The sequence below is a fragment of the Perca fluviatilis genome, chromosome 16, assembly GCF_010015445.1.
Source record: "Perca fluviatilis chromosome 16, GENO_Pfluv_1.0, whole genome shotgun sequence".
NCBI classification, from domain to species: domain Eukaryota; kingdom Metazoa; phylum Chordata; class Actinopteri; order Perciformes; family Percidae; genus Perca; species Perca fluviatilis.
The window spans coordinates 6,979,930-7,005,645 of NC_053127.1; the positions used below are offsets into that span (position 1 = coordinate 6,979,930).

The 25,716-nt window shown below is 41.3% G+C and overlaps 1 protein-coding gene across 6 annotated transcripts in view; it reads left to right on the forward strand.

Moving 5' to 3' along the window:
• Positions 1 to 25,716, forward strand: part of sgcd (sarcoglycan, delta (dystrophin-associated glycoprotein)) — a 383,518-nt gene that overhangs the window by 326,065 nt on the left and 31,737 nt on the right. For all 6 annotated transcript variants that reach the window (XM_039778324.1, XM_039778327.1, XM_039778323.1 and 3 more), the window contains one exon: positions 19,450 to 19,522. In XM_039778324.1, coding sequence (XP_039634258.1) covers positions 19,450 to 19,522 — 73 coding nt within the window. The remainder of the gene's footprint in view (positions 1 to 19,449; positions 19,523 to 25,716) is intronic.

The following is a 25,716-nucleotide window of genomic DNA, read 5'->3' on the forward strand; positions in this document are numbered from 1 at the left end:
TCAGTACTATTTATTTGTCAAGTATTTAATTTACACAGGAGTATGGAAACAAGGCTATGCCATGTGGTTATTTCATATAGACTATTTTTTTCCGACGTTTTTTTTCCGGCCTTTGTGACACTTCACAATGTTTTTGTCGCTTTTTTTTTAACCTCTTTGATTCTTTTCCCAATGTCGTTTCTTTTTTATGTTCTGTATTTTAACTGAAGCTAAACACATAATTTCCATTTTCCATCCAAAAGAAAGAAACATAAAAAAGAATGCAAAGTGATGCAAAGATGTGCTTTTATTTTGGAATTACCACTTCATATTTATTCTTTTTCTTAAAAAGGGTGTGTTTGTTTTTAACTGAATGTCTGGAAGTGCTTAGTAATGAAATTGTCACATCATGTTTGAGTTGACTTTTAAACTTTGTGATATCAGTAGATATTGTATCGCTGTCCAAAGAATTGATGTAATATCGTATGGTGATAAAACGTGTAATTTACACCCCTACAGTGTAGCTCTCTATACACATATGGTGCGTGTGGCTCCAATAACCAAAAAACGCTCAGCAGCACTGTGGATTTCCCCCTCTGGCTCTTTAATATCTCCGCTATTCTTTATAAGACTCTATTTCCAGCATAATACCCATAATTCCCCGCCACAAATGGCTCTGGTCTGGGTAAACAAAGTAACTTCTCAGTGGCAGATGGCCTAAAATTCCAGTGTGAATGCTATCTTATGGCGTTTATAAAAGACTGTTAATCTTTCTTCTGTTTTATTTACTTCTTCTTTCTCGGGGCGTTTTTTCTCTATCCACCGCATTTCTCTCCCCCCCCACCCCTCCCCGTTTTCCTCTTCTCCTCACACCAGTTTTCTCTCTTTTGCTCTCTCTCTCTCTCTCCGAAGCTGCTGTTCCTTATCAGTACCGCTCGCCCGCTGACATGAAATACCATTAAGTGAATCTTCATGAAGCCTCCAAACACCACTGATTTATCCTGCTGCATGCTTCATAAGTTCCTGATTGATCTCGGATGATAAAAAAAAATGAGGGAGGGACAAGATGGAGAGAGAGAGAGAGAGAGAGAGAGAGAGAGAGAGAGAGAGAGAAGGAATCTGAGAAGTGGGAGAGAGATGAAGAAGCAAGAAATCGGGTTAAAGTAAAGGGAGGGAAGGAGGGAAGGAAAGCTGTGGGAGAGAAAGGGAAAGAAATGAGGACAGAGGGAAGGGAAAAAAAGAGGATTGAGGGAAATGAGAAAAATTCAGGGATGAAAGTATGAGAGTGAGACGATGGTACAGGAGAGTGAAAGAATTAACCGTGCAAGGACAGACGAGAAGAAGGAGAAAGGGACAGTGCAGGAAGAAAAGAAAAAGAGATGCGGAACAAAGAAAAAGAAGAAAAGAGCACGGGGGACATAAAGGAAGGGCGGTATGAAATAATGGGAGGAATAAAAAAAAAATAAAGTGATTAGACAAGGGAGGGAGGTGTGGAGAGAAGGAGGCAAGTAGGAAAGTAAATGGAGGAAAGAAGTGTATTTTGGGAGGGAGGGGCGAGGATGGAGTGAAAGGAAATTAGATGAAGCAGAATATTCTAGAGGGACGGGTCACATGAAGGAAAGATGAGGGGAGGCAGCGGGAGAGAAGGAGGCAAGTTAGGAAGGAAGGAAGAAGGTAAGAAGGATCAATAAGAAAAGTGCATTAAGATGATGAAGTTGGAGTTAAGTAAGAAAGTCAGTTAGTAAGAAGATAAGAAAGTCAGTTAGTAAGAAGATAAGAAAGTCAGTTAGTAAGAAGATAAGAAAGTCAGTTAGTAAGAAGATAAGAAAGTCAGTTAGTAAGAAGATAAGAAAGTCAGTTAGTAAGAAGATAAGAAAGTCAGTTAGTAAGAAGATAAGAAAGTCAGTTAGTAAGAAGATAAGAAAGTCAGTTAGTAAGAAGTTAAGAAAGTCAGTTAGTAAGAAGTTAAGAAAGCCAGTTAGTAAGAAGGTAAGAAAGCCAGTTAGTAAGAAGATAAGAAAGCCAGTTAGTAAGAAGATAAGAAAGTCAGTTGGTAAGAAGATAAGAAAGTCAGTTGGTAAGAAGATAAGAAAGTCAGTTAGTAAGAAGATAAGAAAGTCAGTTAGTAAGAAGATAAGAAAGTCAGTTAGTAAGAAGGTAAGAAAGTCAGTTAGTAAGAAGATAAGAAAGTCAGTTGGTAAGAAGGTAAGACAGTAAGTAAGAGTCAGTTAGTAAGAAGGTAAGAAACTAAGAAGGTAAGTTAGTAAGTAAGAAGGTAAGTAAGAAGATAAGTAAGAAATTCAGTTAGTAAGAAAGTAAGTACTTAAGTAAGAAAGTAAGTTAGAAAGTAAATAAGGAAGTAAGTACATAAGAAAGTTAAGTAAGAAAGTAAGAAATTCAGTTAGTAAGAAAGTAAGTACGTAGCCTAAGTAAGTAAGAAACTAAGTAAGAAGGTAAGTTAGTAGGTAAGTAAGTTAATAAGTAAGTAAGAAGGTAAGTAAGTAAAAAAGACAGTAAGAAGGTAAGTTAGTAAGTAAGTAAGAAGGTAAGTTAGTAAGTAAGTAAGAAGGTAAGTAAGTAAGAAGGTAAGTTAGTAAGTAAGAAGGTAAGTTAGTAAGTAAGTAAGAAGGTAAGTTAATAAGTAAGAAGGTAAGTTAGTAAGTAAGTAAAAAGGTAAGTTAGTAAGAAAGTAAGTAAGAAGGTAAGTTAGTAAGTAAGAAAGTAAATAATTAGAAAGAAAGTAAGTAAGAAGGTAAGTTAGTAAGTAAGAAAGTAAATAAGAAAGTAAGAAGGTAAGAAAGAAAGTAAGAAGGTAAGTTAGTAAGTAGGAAGGTTAGTAAGTAAGTAAGAAGGTAAGGAAGTAAGAGAGTTTATTTATAGTATAGCACTTATCCCAGACAGTCACAAAGTGCTTCACAGGCCAAAAGAATAAATACATTCAAACAAAGCGATGATCATAAGAAGCTCAATAGATAATTTTAAAACGCAAAAAACATAAGATACATAGTAAAACAGTCGAGAATGTGGCTAAACAAACAGCTGACTAAAAAGATCATTCAAGTAGTAGTAGATAACTTCATTGTCCCCATGGGGAAGTTGGGTTTGCGTTACAGTCGCAAGGCACTTCATGACAGGACATCAGACATATGAAACAAATAGTCCCTACATCAGAACATACATCACACACTTCAATACACCATACACCCTGGGGTATAACCAGGCCAGCTGGACATCTAGCTTATTTTGACTGATTTAAGGCTTTTATGGCTTGTGGTACAAAAGAGAATTTGGATCTGTTCTTGGTCAGAAGGGGGGCAGAAACAACTCCTAGATGGCAGTAGTGTAAAATGAGATGCCAGGGGGTGTGTGTTGTCACATCCAATGTTATTGGCCTTTCTCACCAGTATGTCTTTGTAAATGTGTTCGGTAGTGTTATCCCAAGTAACTAACTGGCATTTGTAACTTTTTGATTATTTTTTGGGCTTTTCCGCATTTATTTTGATAGGACAGCTAGGTGAGAAAGGGGAGAGAGCGAGGGAAGACGTGCAGGAAATCATCACAGGTCAGATTTGAACCCTGGACCTCTGCGTCGAGGCATAAACCTCTCAGTATATGTGCGCCTGCTCTACCCACTGAGCCCACCCGGCCACAGTTGTTACTGTTTTTAAAGAGTATATTTAGCTGCTTTTTAAAGATTTCAACAGAGGCCGCCACACTTGAAACATGGCAAAGCTTTTCACGGCCTAGGAGCAACTGTTTCTGAAGCTCTGAACACTGTCAGTGTCTTCCCTAGGTTTCTGGAAGACTTAGGTGCACATGTTTGGAGGTGGATTGAGGGGGTCCTACCTCAAGAAAATGTAACGTTTTTCACAGAAAAGAAATACGCAGTTTCACATCATTTTGGACCATAATTATTCCCATATCTGTGTCTCAAATGTTGGAAAGGCTAGAGCAGATGATAAAAAAATAACACTCAAAAAGCTCAAACACAAAACGTCCCCTGGGGACCAACTACAATCATTAAATCTGAGAAAAGTCATGTTGTTAGTTTTACCCACCCAATGGCTTGGGTGCTGCGCCTAAGCCTTATAATAGTAGGGAAAAAAACCCTGTTTGCGTGTGATGACAGGAAGGATGGAGGAAAAAAAAAACTAGAGGAATAAGAAAGGTGGGAGAGAGAGTAGGAAAGGAGTCAGGGAATGAGGAATGTGGGTGGTGATGGCGCAGTGGATATGACACCTGCCTTTGGTGTGGGAGATCTGGGTTCAATTCCCACTGCGATACATCAACCAACGTGTCCCTGAGCAAGACGCTTAACCCCTAGTTTCTCCAGTGGCGTGCGACCTCTGACATATGTAGCAATTGTAAGTCGCTTTGAGTAATGTAATGAATCAGGAAATACAGATGAAAAGGAAAGATGAAGGAGAGAAAAAAGATGTAATACAGGCGCAAAAGGGAAGCGAGGAAGGAGGCAAGGAAGAAGAAGATACATAAAGCGACGACGTACCGCCGAGGTCACATTTTTAGACAACCTACTGATGAAATAATTTCAAAGGAGGAGGCGTAATATTTTGGGCTGGAGGAGGTCGTCATAAAACCCCCCCAGGATGGGTTTTATCGATCCCTCTTGCAGTCTGTTTGTACATGTTTACGAGGCGAATATAGAGAGAGAGGAAGAGGATGAGAGGAAGGACGGAGAGCGGAGTGGTAAAGAGCGAGCGCCGAGGCGCGGGGGAGGGGGGGGGGCAGTGTGTAAATGCAGGTGGTGCCGCATCGATCCGAGTCTGCAGGCTCCGCATCGATCCGAGCGGCAGATGAGGACTGATTACGCCGCAGTTAAGAGGCACATGAGAGAGAAGCGCTGTTAACGGGCAGACAGGTCCCCCCCCCCACCATCTCCCCCCCCCCCTCTGTAAACCGTTAATGGCCTTTGGGGAAAAAAAAAAATACGTCACGAATACTGTATGCGTGACCTGCGAGGGTTGGAAAGTCACAGATAAGAAAGATTGTAATCGCTTTGTCAGTCACGACGTTGTAGTTTCATGTCTTGATGAAAGCCAGAATCAACTTAATACGCAAAAAAAACCATTTTATCACGTGTTCATCTTCATGAGCCGGATGAAAAAAAATACATCAGTATGTATTTATGTATATGTACATATACAGTTTAGATTTTAAACAGAAAAAGGACACAAAAAACCCCGAAATCACAGCGGACAACAAATTATACGCGTTGAAACATAAAGAAAATTAAAAAAATAAATAAATCAAGGTTCATTGTGGATGGATTAATTATTCAAATCTCTGTGAGTTGATTTTCATACTCTAGAGAAATGAATGAAAAGGCAGCATATCAAGCTAAAGCTCAGTATGCTTTGGAAAATGGCCAGCAGTGATGTGAAGAATATACCAGTCATAGTTAATGGGCTATAACATTAAAGCATATTACTTCATTATAACATGAGGTGGGAAATGATCCCCCTGAGAACGGCACACACCTTTCAGTGCACTATTTCACTGTCAAAATACTGCCTATCTTTATTTAGAGTGCATGCAGCACAGGTTTGCTAAGATAGTGTACCAAATGTATGCAATTTGATGAAATCACTGATGAATAAAATGTATCAATCCCTGTTAATGTGGTGTGCCGGTTTGGGTCTATTTTTGAAGTCTTTGTTTGCACATGCATGAGCCAGATGGCCACATTCAGTCCATAAACAAATACAGACACATGCTGCTGCTAAACTTGGTTTAGATGTCAGTGCCAGAAAATTATATTTTCATGAGTCGTGTCTGTTGTCTAAAATATCCTTGTGGGCTAAGGGGCCCAAACCATGAAAGACTGCCTCAGAACTAAAGTGACAGTGGCGTCCACATACTGTCGGCCATTTAGTGTGCACTGTTTAGAAAACCTCTATGAAATTCCACTTTTTATTCATTCATTTAATATGTTATTAATCACCCTGATTCTACTTGTATGAGGTGTCTTTTGTAGTAAAGCAGGGCCGATTATAAAAGGACATTTAAATCAGCCGCGTTGAACTGGACTCATCAGCATCATCAATTATGTTTGCTGTGAGCATTCAGAAACTATTTCATGTATACTGTATGTTATTTTCAAGATACACACACACACACACACACACACACACACACACACACACACACACACACACACACCCTGCCTTGCTCTCTCTGTTGAAGACTGAAGGACGTTACCCACAGCGCGCAAAGTGGTGTCCTGTCTGTCTGTCTCACTTTAGTTTTCTGTCCCCACTGTGTCGGCACTGCATGCCCCTCGTGTTACTTTTATCTCCGCAGAAGCTAATTTGAAAAAGTGAAAAAAATCGAAATCAGGACACATTTAGATGCAGTGTGAAGAACATTATCGAGCGTGTACTTCCTCTATGTTCCTCTCTTTCTCTTCTTTCTTTCTTGTGTCCATGGGGGGAGGAGGGGGGGGTGGAGTAAGGGTATAGAGCTGGCAGACAGAGACGTGATCAGAGGATCTCTTCATGCAGTCACTTTAATCATCCATGTCCCTGGCTGCTGACTGATTACCACTGCTCAGCTCATATTTCTGAACTATTGTGATGATGATGATGTGTGTGTGTGTGTGAGTGTGTGTGAGAGAGAGAGAGAGAGTTTTTTCTTGGAACTTTCATGCCAATATAGCCCCTTAGAATTGAAGGTACATGGACAGTAAGGTACTTGGATACCAAGGTACTTGGACACCAAGGTACTTTGACACCAATGTACATGAATACTAAGGTATTTGGACAGTAAGGTACTTGGACACCAGGGTACTTGGACACCAAGGTACTTTGACACCAAGGTATGTGGAGCAGTCCACCTTCTCCACTGAGGACTCGTTGATATTAAAGTGATGGTTCGGAGTAATTCACCCTAGGGTCCTTTGCACCATGACCTCGAGCCAAACACCCCCCCAGAAGCTTTTTTCACCTGGGTCTAACATTGGGAGAGTTAGCGTAGAGTAGCGTTATCAGCTGAATAGCTTAGCGCAGGGGCTAACGGACCCACGTTTGTATCTCGTAAAGTTACCCCACTAATAATGCCCGAAATGATACCAAATGTCTACAAGTAGTACAAATAGGTTATGCTCTCATAAAACGATGGATTGTAAAGTTTGTAAGTACACCCAGAAGTTTATGTAAATAACACTTGCCTGCTGGCTTCTGCCTCTGCTGTTGTTGTTGTTGTTGTTAAGCATGCTTAGGTTGCCTAAATTACAAAAACCGAAAAGAGATGCAACAAAAATATTTTTTAATTTAACTTTTTTTTTAAAGTAAGTGCTGTAGTATAACTAGCAGGAGACAAGTAATAATTGAGGTAAGTTTGGAGACCTAACCTTATTTAATCATTAAATTAATAAATATTTTTGTTGTATCTCTTTTCGGTGTAGTAATTTGTAGACGGCCCTAAGCACTCGTCTAACTGCAGGTAGCAGCAGCAGCAGCAGAGAGCAGAAGAGAGCAGGCAAGTGTTCATAAACTTCTGGTGTACTTACAAACTTTACAATCCATCGTTTTATGAGAACATAACCTATTTGTACTACTTGTAGACGTTTGGTATCATTTCGGGCATTATTACTGGGGTAACTTACAAGATACAAACGTGGGTCCGTTAGCCCCTGCGCTAAGCTATTCAGCTGATAACGCTACTCTAGCTAACTCTCCCAATGTTCGACCCAGGTGAAAAAAGCTTCTGGGGGGGTGTTTGGCTCGAGGTCATGGTGCAAAGGACCCTAGGGTGAATTACTCCGAACCATCACTTTAAGGTGGGCGTAGTTCCTTCCCTGCTTATTCCCAAAGTCCACCTTCATCTCTTTAGACTTGCTGACATATATGAGTAGGTTGTTGACCGGACCCCAGCGGGTCAGGTCCTCTACTTCTTTCAGGTCGACCTTTTCATTGTTGTCTTTGATCACAGCAAACTTGATGGTGTTGGAGTCGAAAGTGGCTATACAGCAGGGGACTCAGAACACAGCCCTGGGGTGCTCCGGTTTTAAGGATGAGGGTGGAAGAGGTGTGTCCGCCCTATCCCCACCACCTGGGGTCTGCCTGTCAGGAAGTCAAGGATCCACATGCACAGTGAGGCGTTTAATCCCAGATCAAAACTCTTATATATCTATATATTTAAAAATTCCTCCCTTGTCTACGTATATGCTCGTATCTCAACCTCTCATCTCCCACAACTCTTGACAAATGTATGATTTGAACTGTTAATCCAAATAAAGACCTGCCCTGTAATCTTCCAAACCACAGTGCACATACGCTGTTGTTTCTGTATTATTCTATATTGGATTACAACCCGTCACTCGGTGCAGGCGGTGCTGGATGTTGCAGATGACATTGCGGATGGCTGCTGTGTATCCTCCGTCGCTGATGCCACACCGGCATTGTTAAAATGTCTCTTGTTTTCCCGCCGATCACTGTCGGGCTCGCCTGTCACTTCGGTGGCAGTGTCTCAGAGCTCTGTCATCATATTTAGGCAGGAAAAAAAAAGAAACGGCAGAAGTTGGGGAGTGATATGACCCGGGGTAAATGATTGATATTCACCTGCAGCGTGGGGGAACTTGTCGGTGGCTTGTCACGTCTTTCCTAGCGGGCTATAATCCACCGGCTGCATACTGTATGCGACGAGTCGAGCTTGAGTTGAGCAAGAGAGATCCATCTGTCACCGGCTGCCATTGTTAGCTTCTTCTTTTTCCTCTTTTTTTTTTTTTTCTGGCATGCTCGCTCACATTTTCTTTCTCAGTTTTGCTTCCCTTTCCCTCTGAAATCAGTACCTACTTTGATCTCTATTTTCTCTCTTTACTTTTCTAATCCGCTGGCTGCATATACTATTTGACAACCTAAACTTACTGTTGAGGTGGAGAATTGCCCCCCTTAATAAAAACTGCTGATTTCCTTTACTTTAAATGGTGTAAAGTAGAAAGGGCAAAGCGTCTCCGCAGGGAGTTCTGGCTATTTATTAAAAAGGACCTCTGGCTACACCTCCAGTCTGACTGAAATTCTAAAAGGGAAGAATATTATATACTCTGCAGCGGAGAAAATGAGAGCGGGAAAATGATGGAATGCGAGAGAAAGCTAATAAGAGGCGAAGAGAGAAACATATTAAATGGGGGAATATTAAAGTACCTGGTCCTGCCCAGTTCTGAGAAGCAGGTCTCTCTGTCTTCAGGATGTTATAAAGTTTCCCCCTGGAGCTTGCAGTTTTATTGTGATGATTGTGAACACAAGTGCACAGTTTTCCTGTTGCTGTGTTTGAAAAAATGAGTTTCTGCTAGAGAACCCTATTTTTTAATGTAGTTCCACATGAGGTTGGTTTTAGCCGCACTTGTGGCTCCTGGGATGGCGATGTCCGTTTTCTTGTCCATCAGCCTGTCCAACACTTCTGACTGGACTGAAATATCTGAAAAACTATTGGATGAAAAGTTGTACAGGCATTCATGGTCCCCAGACTTTGATGATCCCCCTGATATTTTGTCTAGCGCAGCCAGGCATATAAGCAAGCTAAATGTTAAAATATTAAACATTATACATTAGCATGCTAATGGGCTAAATGTTACATACTAAACATTGTTTATTTCAACACATCCTCTAACCTAAATGACAGAAAAGGTTGATTGCCAACGACTCCCGAAACAACATATATGAATATTCTTTTAAACGCCGTGGAACAGCCACGCCGTGGAACAATTCAATTTTATTTATAGTATCAAATCATAACAAGAGTTATCTCGAGACACTTTACAAATAGAGTAGGTCTAGACCACACTCTATAATTTAAAAAGACCCAACAATTCCTATAATTCCAATTCCAATAAAGCCACGCCGTGGAACAACCACGATGTGGAACAGCCACACCGTGGCCGTTTTAAATGTGTGACGTTACCGCGGTTGCAGTTTCAATAACGCGACAAGGTTAGGGTTATTCTATTCAACATAACGGCCCCAGTTTTAAATAGGTAGTTAAGGTTGTGAAACTGAACTAGTTAAGGTTAGGAAACAAAACTACTTAGGATGCTATCGATAGTAAAGCATCAGGGATTGGTTTAAAATGACTAATGTAAAACTACTAAAATGAGGATCAATGTACAGGTTATTAAAAGATGGTTTATTTAAAAAAAATGACTGTTCAGTTTTGGTTTCTCACAGGACACACCCCAATTTCCTGAGGGACAGTCCTGGGTTTGTTTGAGCCATTGACCACTCCAACGTTCCTCCTTATGCGGAGTTTGGCACTTTTACACTCACTTACTTACTTGGCCACTAGAGGTCGCTGACCAACAACAAGCGTAAATTTGGGTCGTTACAAGTTGCTGGTACAATCGAGCAAAATGGTCATTTTCTGGGTGAACACGGTGTGGTGTATTTGTTGGCTAACATGTGGTTGGACCAATGTAATGCTGAGCCTGACATGTTCTGAAATGACCACCGTACCGAGGATAAATCCTTTTGATTTGGGCCACAACATGGCATTTGTGGCCACCCTCTGGAAAATGTTTTTTTTTCATCTTTAGTGGTAAACATCTAAGAATAGTTAACAGTTGTCTTCAATTTTTATCCAACGGTTTGTTTTTGTCGCTGCGTGGCTAGACAGACAGACCTGCAACATGGATTTTGTATTTATTTTGGGTTAACGGCTGGAGGACCAATTTCCAATTAAAATATTTTGTTTGTAAGGCAGTATCCCCAGATGAGAATTCACTGAACACTGTCACACTTTTATGATGTGACCTCATGTTAAGCGTAATTACAGCACAATTACGTGTACATAGCAGATTTCTCATCCATTATCAACAATTAGAGATTCAATTTAGTGTCACATTAGAGGGTAGCTCACTGGAATTCAAATTGTTGAAATTGAATATTCATACTGATGCACCAACCATTTAAATAATAACATAAGTTACATTATAGATAGATAGATAGATAGATAGATAGATAGATAGATAGATAGATAGATACTTTATTCATCCCGAGGAAAATTTAGGGCATCCAGTAGTTTAGACAACCATAACACATACACATATATCTCACATACATAAAAATCACTCACAGAAATTTAAAGAGTTAACAATTTGTGAGGTGATTAAAGAGGTCTGGTATGGACTGACCATGTGATGCAAAATTTATTTTAATGTTTTAATCTTATTTATATTACTGGGCACAGTAAACCTGACTTATTCTATTTTTATTCTAAGCTTTTTTTTTCTCAGAGGTCTCAAAGTCATTCATGGAAATGTAGGCAATCAGATTGAAGGGGAAAGTGGGTGATGATAGTAAACTATGATAGTAAATTACAACACTTTTTCACAGAATCACTCGGGAACACACAAAACATCACAAGTCGGCTTTATGTAACCGCTTTAGAGTGGGATTTACTCTTGACAGGACAAAAGTCTTTCATGCAGTTAGACGTCCAGTCAGTGCTCGTAGTTTCACGGTTAGACATTCCAACAGCATCAGAGACTCATCGAGGTTCCGCCTGCAGTATTTTTTTTTTACCAAGCTGTCAACTTTGACCGAAATGCTACAGTTCCTGTGTGCTTGTAATCATGCTGAACAGTCGTCATTTACATCTGTGTATTAAACAGGATTAAATTCAGAGATGCGCCCGCCACTGCCGGTTAATTACATCCAGCAGGACTTTGTCTATTGGTGCTTCTTGTTTTTATCATGCCCATGCATTCGTGAAATGTACATACAGTAACACTGAGCTGTGACTGAACGTGCTTACCCAGCTGTCAGGGAGGAATGTGACATTAATATTCATGTATCATCTAACTAAGTATGTCTGTCTGTGTACCCGAATGTGTAGGACTGCATGCATTAAATGCAGCACTCTGTATAGCAGTGGTGGAAGAAGTATTCAGATCCTTTACTTAAGTAATAGTACTAATACCAAACTGTAAAAATACTCTATTACTAGTAAAAGTCCTGCAAAATATTACTTAAGTAAAAGTATGTAAGTTTTAACGAGGAAATGTACTTAAAGTATTAAAAGTAAAAGTACTTGATGCAGAAAAATCCTCCCATTGTAGAAAGTGTAAAGGATCCAACCAGTTGTGTATTTAATGGTCTAATCATCTCAACTGGACTTGTAGGCTGTCATATTGTTGGCTAGTTTAAGTTATAATAAAACATCAGATTTTATCAACGTGTATTGTGTGCATGTGTAAAGTAACTAGTAACTAAAGCTGTCAGATGAATGTAGTGGAGTAAAAAGTACAATATTTCTCTCTGAAATGTAGCGGAGTAGAAGTAGGAAGTTGGGAAGACAGCCACGACCAGTCGAACACCATGCATATATTTTAATAAACGGATATGATTCATGCATTTGCACGTAATTACATTTCACAAACGTAATTCCTTTCGGCCCATTGGGAAACCACGGACCGTGGGAGATTTGAAGTGACCGTTCAGCTCACATTGCACGACGTTCGTCGTTCGACTGGTCGTGAACGTGACAGTCTTTCTAAACTATCTTTTTAATAAACCGTCTGTACACTTACAAAGTTCTCAATGCTTCGGTTTACATGTAGGGACCCTCATTATAGAAACACTCTGGGTTGTTTGCATTTCTTTAAACCAATCACAATCGCCTTGAGCGGCGCTAAGCTCTGGACGCAGCAACGGTGGCTCTGCAGAATAGTCTTATCCTGGAAATGTACTTCCATTGATCCAGACTACTAATGCGTACTAATACGTGTATGAATGTCATTTTGTAGTCAAGGACAACGACATCTGTGCAGTAGTATCTCACCGTTTTGCTCCTACCGACCATGCTGCCATTGTTGTTGACAGAAATGGGTGCGAAACAGTGCAGCATTATGCACCGAAATACATCAAGATAAATGCAGGATTTTGGTTATTGTTGCTCATGTGTCGGCGAGTCACGACCGTCACCAATCATTGAAATTATTCCTGGAGGGAGTTTCTTCTTCTATGCCTTGTGTGTGCCTCTGTATTTCATCACCTTAGAGATACTTCAGGCCACAACTGACGATAGCTACCCCTGGTCTGATGACTGCCTCCTAAACACACACACACACACACACACACACACACACACAAACACACACACATGTTTGTTTCACTGTCTTTGTGGGGACCCGTAATTGACATAATGCATTCCCTAGCCCCTAACCATAACCTAATTCTATCCCTAATCCTACAACCAAGTCTTAACCCTCAAACAGCGGGGTCCAGCATTTTGGGCCCCACAAGGCTGTGCAGACCCCACAAGTATACTGTATTCCCCAGTGTTTGGACCCCACGAATATAGTAAAACAAGCACACATACACACACACACACACACACACACTCACTGATACACACATGCACATTTACACGAACACACATGGACACACACACACACACTGGACACACACACATTTACAGGGACACACATGGACACACAGCTGCTCCCACAGACACGTTAATCTTTAATGGCACCATTTATTTTCTCGCCCCCCCCCTCCCTCCACTGGTCCATGAACATGTCAGTGGTGTGACATATTGCTGCTGTCTGGCCAGTATTCATGTGGAGCCTGTGATCAGAAAATCAGATAGATCAACTTTCATTCCCAGAGGTGCACGCCGATGGAGTCGTCCCACTCGGCTGCATACAAATAAAGACCGCAGGGCCAAAATGGAAACATCTGCAGTGTCACAATGTCAATAATCTGTGACATTTAACGTGAGCAAATGTCTTCGAACTCTCCATCGATGTCTAACGCACAACGCCTGACTGATACTGATATGCATATGAGAGTTTTAAAAACCTGATAATCTATTAGAAATGTTTTTTTTTTTTACATAAACCCTAAAAATGTTGATAAGGATCCCTTAAATTTGCTTTCATTACAAAATTGTGATCAAGATATTTTCAATTTGAAACATAAAGTTATGAGCAGGGTCCCAAATTAGCCATTTGCGAGTGGGGGAGTGTAGTTTGCGTTGCCCGAAGAAGTTAAAGAGAAAACACAAGACTTTCAACAAGGAAATTGATGTTTGTGTCCTGGAAGTATACAATTTTTTTAATTCAACCTTTTATTTAAAGGTCCAGTGTGTAACGTTTTTTAGTTGTCCATTATCAAAATCTGTGTTGCCCGTTCACAAACAAAGAATATTTACCTCCACCATCAATTCCAAGAATTCCTTTTGGCTTGAAATTTTACATTTGCATTCACATGAACTGGGGTCGACGCTCCATATTCATGCTCCATCTTGAAATACGTTAGCCGGTAAGGGACATACAGGACATACTGCTCTCCTTTCGAGTTTTTGCTGTCACTTGATCAACTCACAGGTGCTGCTAATGCTGCTAATGGGTATCGTAGCTTCCCGGCCACGGTGGCAAGTTTGAAGAAGGAAACATGGAGGACCACACGTATTCAAAATCCAAATTTCAGGAACAGGAGTCTTCTTCTTCGCCCAGAAAAAAAGAAAAATGATATTGAAAAGAGCAAGAGACCGGCTTTTTGAAGCGTGAAAGCTACCGTAGCTGTAATACCTACTTTGAACTGCGTGGGGCGAGAGAGTTGATTACGATATATGATCGCAACGCTAGATGGGAGAAGTAAAAAAATACAAAGTAAAACTTATAATACAAAAAGAAAAAGAAACGAGATCATCGGCAACATTCAAGCAACAAATAAGCAACTCAGATAATGTTGTTTGTGTTCAAAAGGGGCAGGAAGAAGTTGAGAAGTTCGGATTTATTAGCAGAGGAGAAGCTTTGTTGAACTAATTTCAGCAAATTGAATTCCCGTATGGATTCAGGATCCATTTTGGATCAATTCAGCAGCATAGTGCTGTGTTTGGTTCCTGACTGCGGTCACAAATCAGTCTTAATATGCCAGTTTTGGAAATGTTGCAGCTCTGTGTGGCATCTTTTCCACAGAAACAGTTGCTGAGATTCATGAATAGTATTTGAAACTACAAAAAAGAATTCTCAGAAATGAAGCTGAATTCATCACTAATGGCTCTGAGATAATCCTTTATGATTATAAATTATCCCGGAGGTGTTTCTGTGTAGAGGAATATTAAAGTTACTATTAAATACTAAAATACTAAAAGAATATCTACACACTGGCTGTGGTGAATACATAAGCGTGTTTGAACTTATGTGTGGGTGATAAGAAATGGTGGTATGATTAACATGAAATGACACCGGTTCTCTCCTTTTAAACTAGCGATTTCAGACAAAGTGACCGCCAGGAGCAAAGGGAAGAGCTCTTTGTTCTTTTTATTCCGACTGAGAACTGGGATTTCTAATGTTAGGCTTCTGTTTTATCTTCACTTACTTTACTGCAGGAAAGAGGCAGTGACACGCACCGAGGCTTCCACTTCGCTTTACACCCCCCCCTCTCTTTGTTCTGGCTCAAACTAACTGACTGAGCAGGTATTTAAATGTCAGCGCGCAGCTTTTCATGAGCTGCTAGAAATAGAGATTCTGTTTCTTTTTTTTGTAAGCCCGCAGTTTTGTTTGGCTTCTAAGAAAAGTTGAGAAGTCTTGGATTGGGGAAATTCAGGGTCGGCCTGTGGTCTAATAGGCAGTATAGGCAAATGCTAGGGACGCCGGCAGTCTGGATGTGTCAAGAGAAGTTAAAGATAATAAGAAAATGTCGAAAAAAAGGCTCAAAAACGTTGAATAAAGTGTCAAAACTGTTTTAAAAAAGCAGAGAAAAGTTACAAAAAAACGTCAATGGATACGACTAAAATGTCGACCGTTCTTCTGGGATATGTTTTCATGCTAATCAAATGTGTCTCTAGCTTGAAACAAGCTAGCGCAAACCGCTAATTAGCTTATAACTCTAGTCGTCAGGGCACGGGTAAAGTAAAAAGAAATCGCTATGATTAACACCACTAACGAGGCTCAAAATAGCGCCACACTTCCACGGTAGCATAATGAGGGTCCCTACATGTAAACCGAAGCATTGAGAACTTTGTAAGTGTACAGACAGTTTATTAAAAAGATAGTTTAGAAAGACCGTTCACGTATACAGGCTGGCGCCATCTTGGGAAAACAGTCATGACCAGACGAACGCCGTGCGACCAGTAACATAGCTAAAAACACGGCGTTCGATTGGTCATGACTGTATACAGCATGAAAACATATTCCAGAGAACGATCGACTCGGTACACACACATGTTATTAACCCCTAGGTTAATTTTGCGCTGGAATTGTCCTTTCAGTAAGAATAGAAAAGTTGGCAAAAACCTTGAAAAAGCTTCAAAAACAGTGGAGAAAGCATAAAAAAAAACATCCTTAAAGCAACAAAAACTGCTGAAATCTTGCCTAGGGCCCCAAATTGGTTAGGGCCGGCTCTGGTGAAATTACTTAGTATTTACCAAATATTCAATACCATAGCATGTATGTTTTACTTGGACATTTTTTAATGTATATTTACAGAAAGTATAAAGTACAAAAGGTAAACAATAAAGAGGGGAAGAGAAGTGGCTCCGACCTGTAGCAGTCATTAAGAGGAGACTTATCCATCCCCACATGAGCGAGCCAAATCTCCACTCTGCATAAAGATATTTTATTTCCCTGACGTTTTCGACAGCTTGAGCTGCGTTATGAAGAGCTCCCTGGAGCAATGAGGGGCGTTGTAAATATCTCCAGACATTAAGGAAACTCAGCCATTAATCGCCTGTTTAACTGAAAAATACTATACTAAAATATAACTTATCAAAGTTGTCGCGCCCCGACCAAATCTGTCCAGGTGGCTTCAACATATACGACTTAAATAAAAGAAGGATGTTAATATTTGTTGTGGTTGCGCCGTTAAAATGACTAATATAACTGTTGCTGCACTTTGTGATGGCTTTCCAAATATTCCCCATTGTTTGGGCAAGAGCTGTACTTCTTTATGTCCGTATTGCATTTATGTTCACACTGGACTACAATAGATTTTAGAATCTTGTTTTAGAAACAATCTCAACTTTTTAACCTAATCTCACAACTTCAAGGGTTAATGCCCGACGAGGTGTCCATTATCAAGTATTAACGGTTGACGGCGAGGCGTGAACCGTCCGGCGCGGCTTGCAGCGTGTGTGTTGGCGCCATCCTGTGGTTGTTAAGAGGACGAGGCACCGAAGCACGACACAGTGTTGGAAATGACAGATTCCCATTTCCTTTTTGTTTTAATGTAGCGCATTCATTCAGAACAGTAAACAGTCAGTTTCACTGGAACTCCTTCAGGAGGTGTCCTCTGCAGCCAATCAGAATCGAGTATTCACCCAGACCATGGTATAATTCTACTTAACATTTTCATACCATATATATATATATATATTTTATTATTATTATTATTATTATTATTATTATTATTATTATTATACAGTTAAATATACTGTATATATATAATGTACATACATACATACCTACATACATGAAAAGAAAGAAAAAAACTATGAATACACATGAATATAGATACACGCACATATATATACACACATTTTTATTTCTATCTGTAGCTATGTTGCTTTATGTTACTTTATAGGCTTATTGACTAGCTCTTTTCTCACTCTTTCTTACCTTAAATTTGACTGTGAGCAACTGCAACTAAACAATCCCTGAGGGGATCAATAAAGTGTTCTGATTCTGACTTCATCACTGGGGATCGGGGCTAAAAGCCAACAAAATGTTGCATTGATCAGTTGGAACATTTTCCTCTCCCATCTAATGCAGATGTGTGTCACAGAGTGAGAAGTGTTTTCCCGGCAGTGCCTCAAAGGCTTTGAGACACATTTAGTCATGGCCATTGATCTGCACCCGATGCCTTGTTGATTTGATGTACCCGAACGCTTCAGTTTACTCAAGCGTCGCTGCTGTATTTGCACTACAGTCGATCAGAGCCTCAGGGTGGGGGCCAACCGAGTATTACTTTGTTATTTTCTAATGCTGTTAGCTTGTACTTCATCACAAGCAAGCGATGGAATGGGAGTCATACATCAGGTGATTTAGTAACGCAGGGTTTCAAGGTATTTAAGAACATGTAAATAAGTAAAATAAACACTTTATATAGCACTGTTGAAAACACAGTTACAAAGTGCTTCACACACAGGCGCGATACATATGGATAAATAAATAAGAATAAACATGAGTTACAGTATACAAATTCTATTTAAAATGCAGCATAAAGGGGGTGCAGCCCTTTACATGAAGGCTAATGTATCAAGGTGGGTTGATAAAAGATGCTTCAAGGTCCAGACACACCGAGCCGATAATCGGCCGTCGGACAGTCTGGCGAGGTCGGTGACTCGAGTCTGTTCGGTGTGTTCCGTGCCGTCGTCCGTCCGAGGTGCCGTTGGCCTTCATTTTGGCCGATTTGACATGTATAATCGGCGGGGAGGGCACTGCCGGCAGTCGGACTCAAATGACCCATCTGATTGGTGGAGCGCTAACTCTGAAACTAGGGTGACTAGAGTCTCAAAATCTGAGGAAAATCTTTTAAACTGACCTTTGTCGATCTGAAATGAAGACAGATTCAGCAACTGCACGGCCTATTTCTCTCTTAAAATGTTTTCAGAAACACGTTTCGGTGAACTATTTAAGTACAATATGAGATCGTATTATGAACAAGTCGCCATGACAGTCCGTCTTTAAATTTCGGGAGAAACCAGACCCACGTGACGCATTTGTCCAATCAGCTGCCGGTTTAGATTTTTGGGCAATAATACAGATTAACGCCGCCTGCTGTTATGGAGACGTATTACGTCTCGTCTCTTCGGTGTGTCACTTTTTTGACCAACTCTGGGAGACTGATCAGTCCGACTGGCTTTTCTGCCGACGTTTGGCCGTCTGGTCGGTGTGTCTGCAAAAGGCTACATTAACATTGCTACGTTTTGAGCCAAAAGCGATCTCCGTGCACACTCCAGTAGAAGAACTAATCTCTGTTTAAACTAACGCACCAAAACATCTCACGAACATTCTCGCCTGTTGCTGGTAGTTGTCGTGGAAACATTAGTAGCTTAGTCTCAGAGAACGAGACGCCATGACCCAATGAGGCGGAGAAACGTTGGGTTTTCAAACATCCTCAGGAGGTCATGAATAAAAATGCCAGATTGAAATCCCTGCCTCCCGGACAGCAAAACACTGGCCTGTCACAGTTAAAAAGAGCATTTGTTTTTTTGAGTTCATATTTTTCTGAAGCTTTTAATCTACACTTATTTTTCCCTTCATGATGAAAGAAGGAAGGTTTTTAGTTTAGAAACTGCCCTCGTCATGTATTCCATCCGAGTATTCTTCCCTATCAAACATGTGCGTGAGTCGGTCTTATCAGGGAGGCGAGCTGAGGGCCGCTGTGCGCGCCGACTGCAGCCGTATAGATCGGCCGAGTCTCAGAGATTATGTCCATCGATCGGCCAGGAGGGGTTTGTAGTTTCAATTGACGGCGGCCTCCCGGCTGATGTTGTGTTCTGTGATTTCAGGGGCCGAAGGAGCCGTGTTCAGCAAATCAGTGGAGACGCCTCACGTCAGGGCCGAGCCTTTCAAGGAGCTAAGGTGAGTCAGCGCCTCTTCTTATCAGAGCACGCAACAAATACATACACAGGAGTGCCAAACAATGGGTAATAAGCCATAGTAAATGGGGCTGCACAATAATACATTGTTTTTTTTAATGGTCATCGCGATACCTGGGGAGGGAGAAAAAGTGCCAACCCACTAAAGAGGCCGGATTTAAATGTAGAAATCTACAAAGAGCTGGAAAGAGCACTTTTCCATGGGCAATTAGCACTCCAGTCCATTAATGTCCGTCTGAAGGAGCCTGAATCAGTGCTGTGTAAAGTAATCTTCAGATCAATGGGTCCATCTCGATGCTTTGAGGCCTCATCCTTCTCCCTGTCTTCTTTTTCACTTCCAAATCCCTCTCCACTTCCAAATCAACACTCAGATGTTCATTGCAATCAACAAAAATCTAACAACATATCCTGTATCAAGGGGGGGAAATGAACGAGAGAGAGAGAGAGAGAGACAGAGAGAGATATATAAGATAAGAGAGAGGACTAAAGAGAAGCAGAGAGAATCCAGAGCAGGATTTGGCTTAAAAGAGAAATTATTTTCAGACAGACACTAGAGGAAAGGGAAGGGAAAAAGATGATCTGAGATAGAAGGGAAGAGGTGAAAAGGAAGCTGTCTATTCGGACATATTTGGGTGAAACGCTGACTATTTGGACCACACCGATCATACATATGGACAGCTGAGAAGTGGGTTATTCTTCAGGGGATGGAACTGTGCTTTGAAATTAAATTATGAGAGTCCTGCTGGAGTTGGGGCGCTCCCGTCGTCTCAATCGTCATAAAACTCAGTCCAAGTCAATCTGTTTCCCGACAATATCAAACATGTTTGATATTATCGTACGTTTTAAGTCTCGGTAGTGAAGTTAAATCATGTGAACATTGTCAACAACCAATGGGTGCTCTCCCTCCAGCACCAAACAGGAAGCAGCAAACGGCTAGAGCCAGTGGCGTTTATCATTGCTATGGCGGCGTGCTAAGCTAAACGCTAAAAAGGAAAAGTTGTTGATTTTCAACCCTTCTGAAGCGAGTCCTTCAACGGGAGTTTTACTGGTAAACACAGACCTCTGGGTACTGGAGACATTCACCTGCATTTACGGCGGAAGTGTTAACTTCCTTGAAGGCGGGTATTATCTGCCATAACCAATCGCTAACGTTTGGTCGTGACGTCAGCTTAGCATCTCTAGCGTTCGCCTTCGCTAACTCCTTCACCGCTAACGGAGCGAGCTGGAAAATCTAACTTTTCTGAACCCCGTGGGGAGGAGTGCCACAACATCATGGCCACCGACACAACTCTCTTTGCAACGAAAATGCGGGGATTATGAAATCATGCAAGCCCTGCATATTTTGCGCAGAAATCGAAAATGTATGCGCCGAAAGTGCGGCGTATTTGAAAAAATGCAGCCCCTGCATAAATATGCGGACTTTGGCTGATTATGCATTGAATTATGCGATCACATAATCGCGTTTTTCTGGAGGGACTATATATTTAGCATTAGCATTGCTAGCGTTAGCCTTAGCCAACTCCTTCACCACTAACAGAGGGAGCTGGAAAATCTAGCTTTTCCCGAACCCCCGTGGGGAGGAGGGCCACAACATCATGGCCCCCCAACACAACTCAGCAAAGATTGGTCTTGCTCGGGCTTTAACTTCTGGATGTTCGGCAGCGTTGCCACAACGGACCGAATGGCTTCACTCGCATCTTTCTCCGCCGCCATTACAGAACTACAACTCTAGCGCAAGACCTCAACGTCATCGTTCTCAGCCACTCCCTCTGTTCACTGATTGGACCGGTAAAGATTTGGCCGGAGAAAACCAGAGACTATACCGCAAACCCAGACGGAGTACTGAAGGAAAATGAAAATTGAGCAGAAGTACGTAGGAGGGCGGAGCCAGGCTAGGTTACAGCGGCCAAGCTCTAAAAAAAAAAAAAAAACACTGTAAACTTCCTGCCCATCACAGCGCTGCGCTTAAAGTTCTTTCACAAACTGCCATGAGACTGGGTCGTCAGGGCTGTGTGTCTGTCAGATAAATGTTCAGTTCTTCTGCCCCAAAGTGGTCCAAAAAAATCCACCATATCCGTGTGCCATGGGGGGGGGGACAAATTACGGCCACCTTTCAAACCGAGTCTTTGATGATCACAAGATTGTGGGTGGACTTTCACTTTAAGTCCCAGGTTATCAGCTCCCTGACAGGTGTCAGTCTGTGTGGGTGTGTGTGGGTGTGTGTGTGCGTGTGCGGACAGCCAAGGATGTCTCCTTGGTGTAAACGTCTTGTTTATCTTTCTCCTGCCTGTGCTGTCAGATGTGATGACATTCAATCAGAGTAAAGAGAGAGAGAGAGACATTGTGACATTGGAGAGAGAGAGAGATGTTCATAACGGGACAGAAAATGAGAGAAAGGAGAAAAAAAAAAAAAAGGGGACGAGGAGAGAGAGCCACAGTGCTGTGTGACAGTGAATGAGTGAGGAGAAATCAGAAAAATGAAAGCCATGTTTGTCAGAATACTTATTATGATATGTCGAACCCCTTGACCGCTTGGTGATTCAAAGACGTGACTATTCACACGCGTGTTCTATTTCATCCCTACTGACTGCCAGAGGCGGTGCTTAACACTGCCAACATCCAGACCCAAATGTTCTTTGGAGAATTGTTTGATTGTTTCAATCTGAATTGAAAGAAGGGCAGAGAGAGAGAGAGAGAGACTGTGAGGGGAAAATAAGAAAAGCTACAAAAAGATGGGGAAAGGAAATGACAAAAGTGCAAAGTGGAAACGTTGAAGAACAGAAGGCAGGAGACGTTAGCAAGAATGAAAGAGCTTGACAGACTGAGTATAGGCGGAGTGGCAAAAAAAGAAAGAAGAGAATAGAGGACTTATTGGTTTTTTTTGTCAGAATGAGACAAGAAGACAAGAAGTACGAAACTAAAAGAAGAACCAAAGACAAGAGGGATAGAGAGATAATGCAGAGAAGGAAAAAGAAGCTTTATGTGACAGGGAGGAAACGCCGCAGAGACGAGCGTGACAGAAATTAGGGGGTTGGATAGAGAAGGACAAATATCTAATAACAGTATTTCAGTGGCGTGTGCGCCGAGATGCACTGTGATTCATCAATCACGGCTGCTTCTCCTCTCAGGAGCCATCATTTCAAATAATAAAAAAAAAAGAAAGTGGAGGAAAAAAAAAAAGAGTCCCGTCAGTGATGCGCGGCTCCTCTCCAAAGCCCCTCATCATGTGATTGTCCGTATAATTTGACAGTCAAGAGTCGACGGCGATGTGTTTTTCTTTTTCCCCCTTTTTTTCGCTCTTCCCCCTGTGTTTGTGCATCTTTCGTTGACAACCCGCCAATTGAGAATGAAATATGGCACAAACTATCCAATTATGTCAGAAAAAAGAAAAGGAAAAAAAGGGGGGAAGCGAGCTCGTTGGAGCATGGCTAAAATCTAATCTTACTCTAATCTCTCCTAACCCCTTGGCAGGTAGCAATCGAGGACTCAAATCCCATTTTCGGGATATGATATTAACCCCAAACACACACACACACACACAAACACACACACACACACACACACACACACACACACACACACACACACACACACACACACACACGTTTCTGAAAAAATATCCTCAAGGTCTGTAAATAAGATTTGAGCCTCTTGCACACTTTTTTGAAAGCGTAACCGTCCTATCCATCTGCGAGGTAATGCCTTGTCAACAGGATGTGTCCTCGCATCCCACAGACGCCTTTTGTAAAAGTAAAAAAAAAAAAAAACGGCAGCCCCGGTGAATATGATAGCGCACCTTTTTATGATTTATGTCAGGACCAATTCCGAGCACAGATAAAAGGAATAAAGATGAAGCAATAAGGAGGATGGTGAATTTTGGGACGTGGCGCAAGAACAGCAATGGAAAACGGCAGCGAGGAGGAGGGTCGGGAGGTTTATGTATTTCTCACCGGGGGGAAATGAGATGTGAAGCGGCTCGTTTCCTGCGAGAGCTGAGAAGCTAAGAAAGTTTTCACATCACGAAAACTTTGATAGACTCACATTAGACTCTCAGAAACTCAATTTCGGCGTCGTTTGTCCCACAGCTCTCCCTTGTACGGACAGTTTTTTTTTTTTTTTCTTAAGTGTCCTGCAATCTTCACCCTACACGAGAATATTCTGGTGCGGAGATTGAAACGGCGCCGATTGACGGAAACGCACAACGGGAGGCTAAATTCAGTATCATCCGGCACAAAGTGGGAAATGTTCACGACATGTTGCATGATACGGAGACAGTTATACAGGGTTTCTGCAGGTTTCACCAGGTCAAATGTAAGACTTTTTAAGGACCATAATGAATGCAATTTAAGACCTTTATCATGGGGAAAAAAAGCATACAAAAGGAAATGCTGTCACAGAGTTATTTGCAAAGTAAACTAATTACATATAAGTATTTGGCCACCCCTACACCCAACGTTCCCAGTTTAATTGCTTACTTGCATAAGAAGCAGTAGGATTTAAATCAGGGCTGTCAGCATTAACGCGTTAATCGCGTTGCGATTAAGGGCCGAGCATAACGTGTTCATTTCTTTTAATCGCATTAATCGCATGCCGCCATTTATTTATTTATTTTCACTTCACTCGGCTTCACGTCGTGCCTAACAGGCTACTATTTTGACCCTTTGCACCTTTACTTATCATCAAGCTGCCATACTTCCTCCTAACACATCCTCCGGTTCCTGGCTGCAGGCATGATGGAGAAATGCAGCAGCAACACAGTTCTGAATGGCGCTTTTAATTTTCCAAAACTCCCGGACGGCTCGTAGACAAGTCAAAAGCCATGTGCACATTGTGTAAAGCCAAATTAAAATATCACCGAAGCACGTCTAGCTTGAGCTACCAGCTACGAGCTAAGCCTAGTCCAGTTAACGTGACTCAGGCTGATGCTAGTGGGCTCAGGCAGAGCACTGTTTTGGAGAGTGCTACTCGCCGACCTGTTATTGAAACCAAAGTGCAAACACTGTCTCATCAACCGGTGATCACTGGACGTCAGAGAGTAATCACAATTATTTAGAAGTTACTGCACACTATATTGACTCTGATAAATAGGGTTGGGTACCGAAACGTGCCGACCTAAACGGTAGTAACGAGACCTAATAAGAACGAAAATTGCTTTTGCTAAATTGACTTTCCACTACACCTGACAGCAGGTAACGTTAGCCTACCTTTAGCTAGCAGCTGGATTAAACAGGGTTAAAATGCTGACAGCTAACGTTAAACAGTGTAAAGTGTGACTGTATTTAACTGTAGAGGATTCCAACACCGGGACATTAACAGTCGGCTCTGCAGCGCAGCAGCTGCCGTTGTCGGAATTAAACAGCACAGACGGTGCGTTCACTTAAAACAGGTAGCCTCGTGGTGCATTCACAGTAATTGTAAAATTCCCTTTTCCCATCTGGTGGTTGTTTTTGTCATTCAACAGCAATTTACTGGTGAAGTAAGTTATTGTTATAGTTATCACATTGTTATTAAATCTTTAATTTTCACCATGGCCTTAACAATAAACAAGTTGCTGACTGTTGTTTAGTACCCTTCTTTTTTTTCTTTTTTCTTCTTTTGTTTACAGTAAAAAATGATAAACTAATACAAATCTTAAAATCAAGTTCATAAAGTAACTTTCTTTGCATTCATTTGATTTCCAATCAAGAATTGCTTTCCATTGTTAATATGTACTTAAAAACAGTTCTGAAATGCAAAATAGAATTTTAATCATGTGATAAAACATGAGATTAATCGAGATTAACTATAGAAATTCAGCAATTAATTGCGATAAAAAAGAATTATCGTTTGACAGCCCTACTTTAAATACATTGTCAACCAAGCCCTAAATTAATTTTTTTTCAAGCCAAGTATCGCTAAACTTGCACGTCCCTAGAATGGATGGCAGCCGGACTTAGCCCCGCCCACAACATTTGAGGTCGGGAAGTTCGGTCTGGACTTGATCAGTTGTGGAGCAACTGTGCTCGAAACCAGAGCTGTTCGGACCAATCAAATTGTCGGGGCGGGCTTTATACGATGATCGACAGTAACCACATCACCAAAGAGCGCTTGGGTTGAATTAGTTTACAACAAAGATGGCTTCCGCTGGAGAACGGAGATGTGTAGGTTCCGCCATCGTGTCTGTTATGGAAGATATCA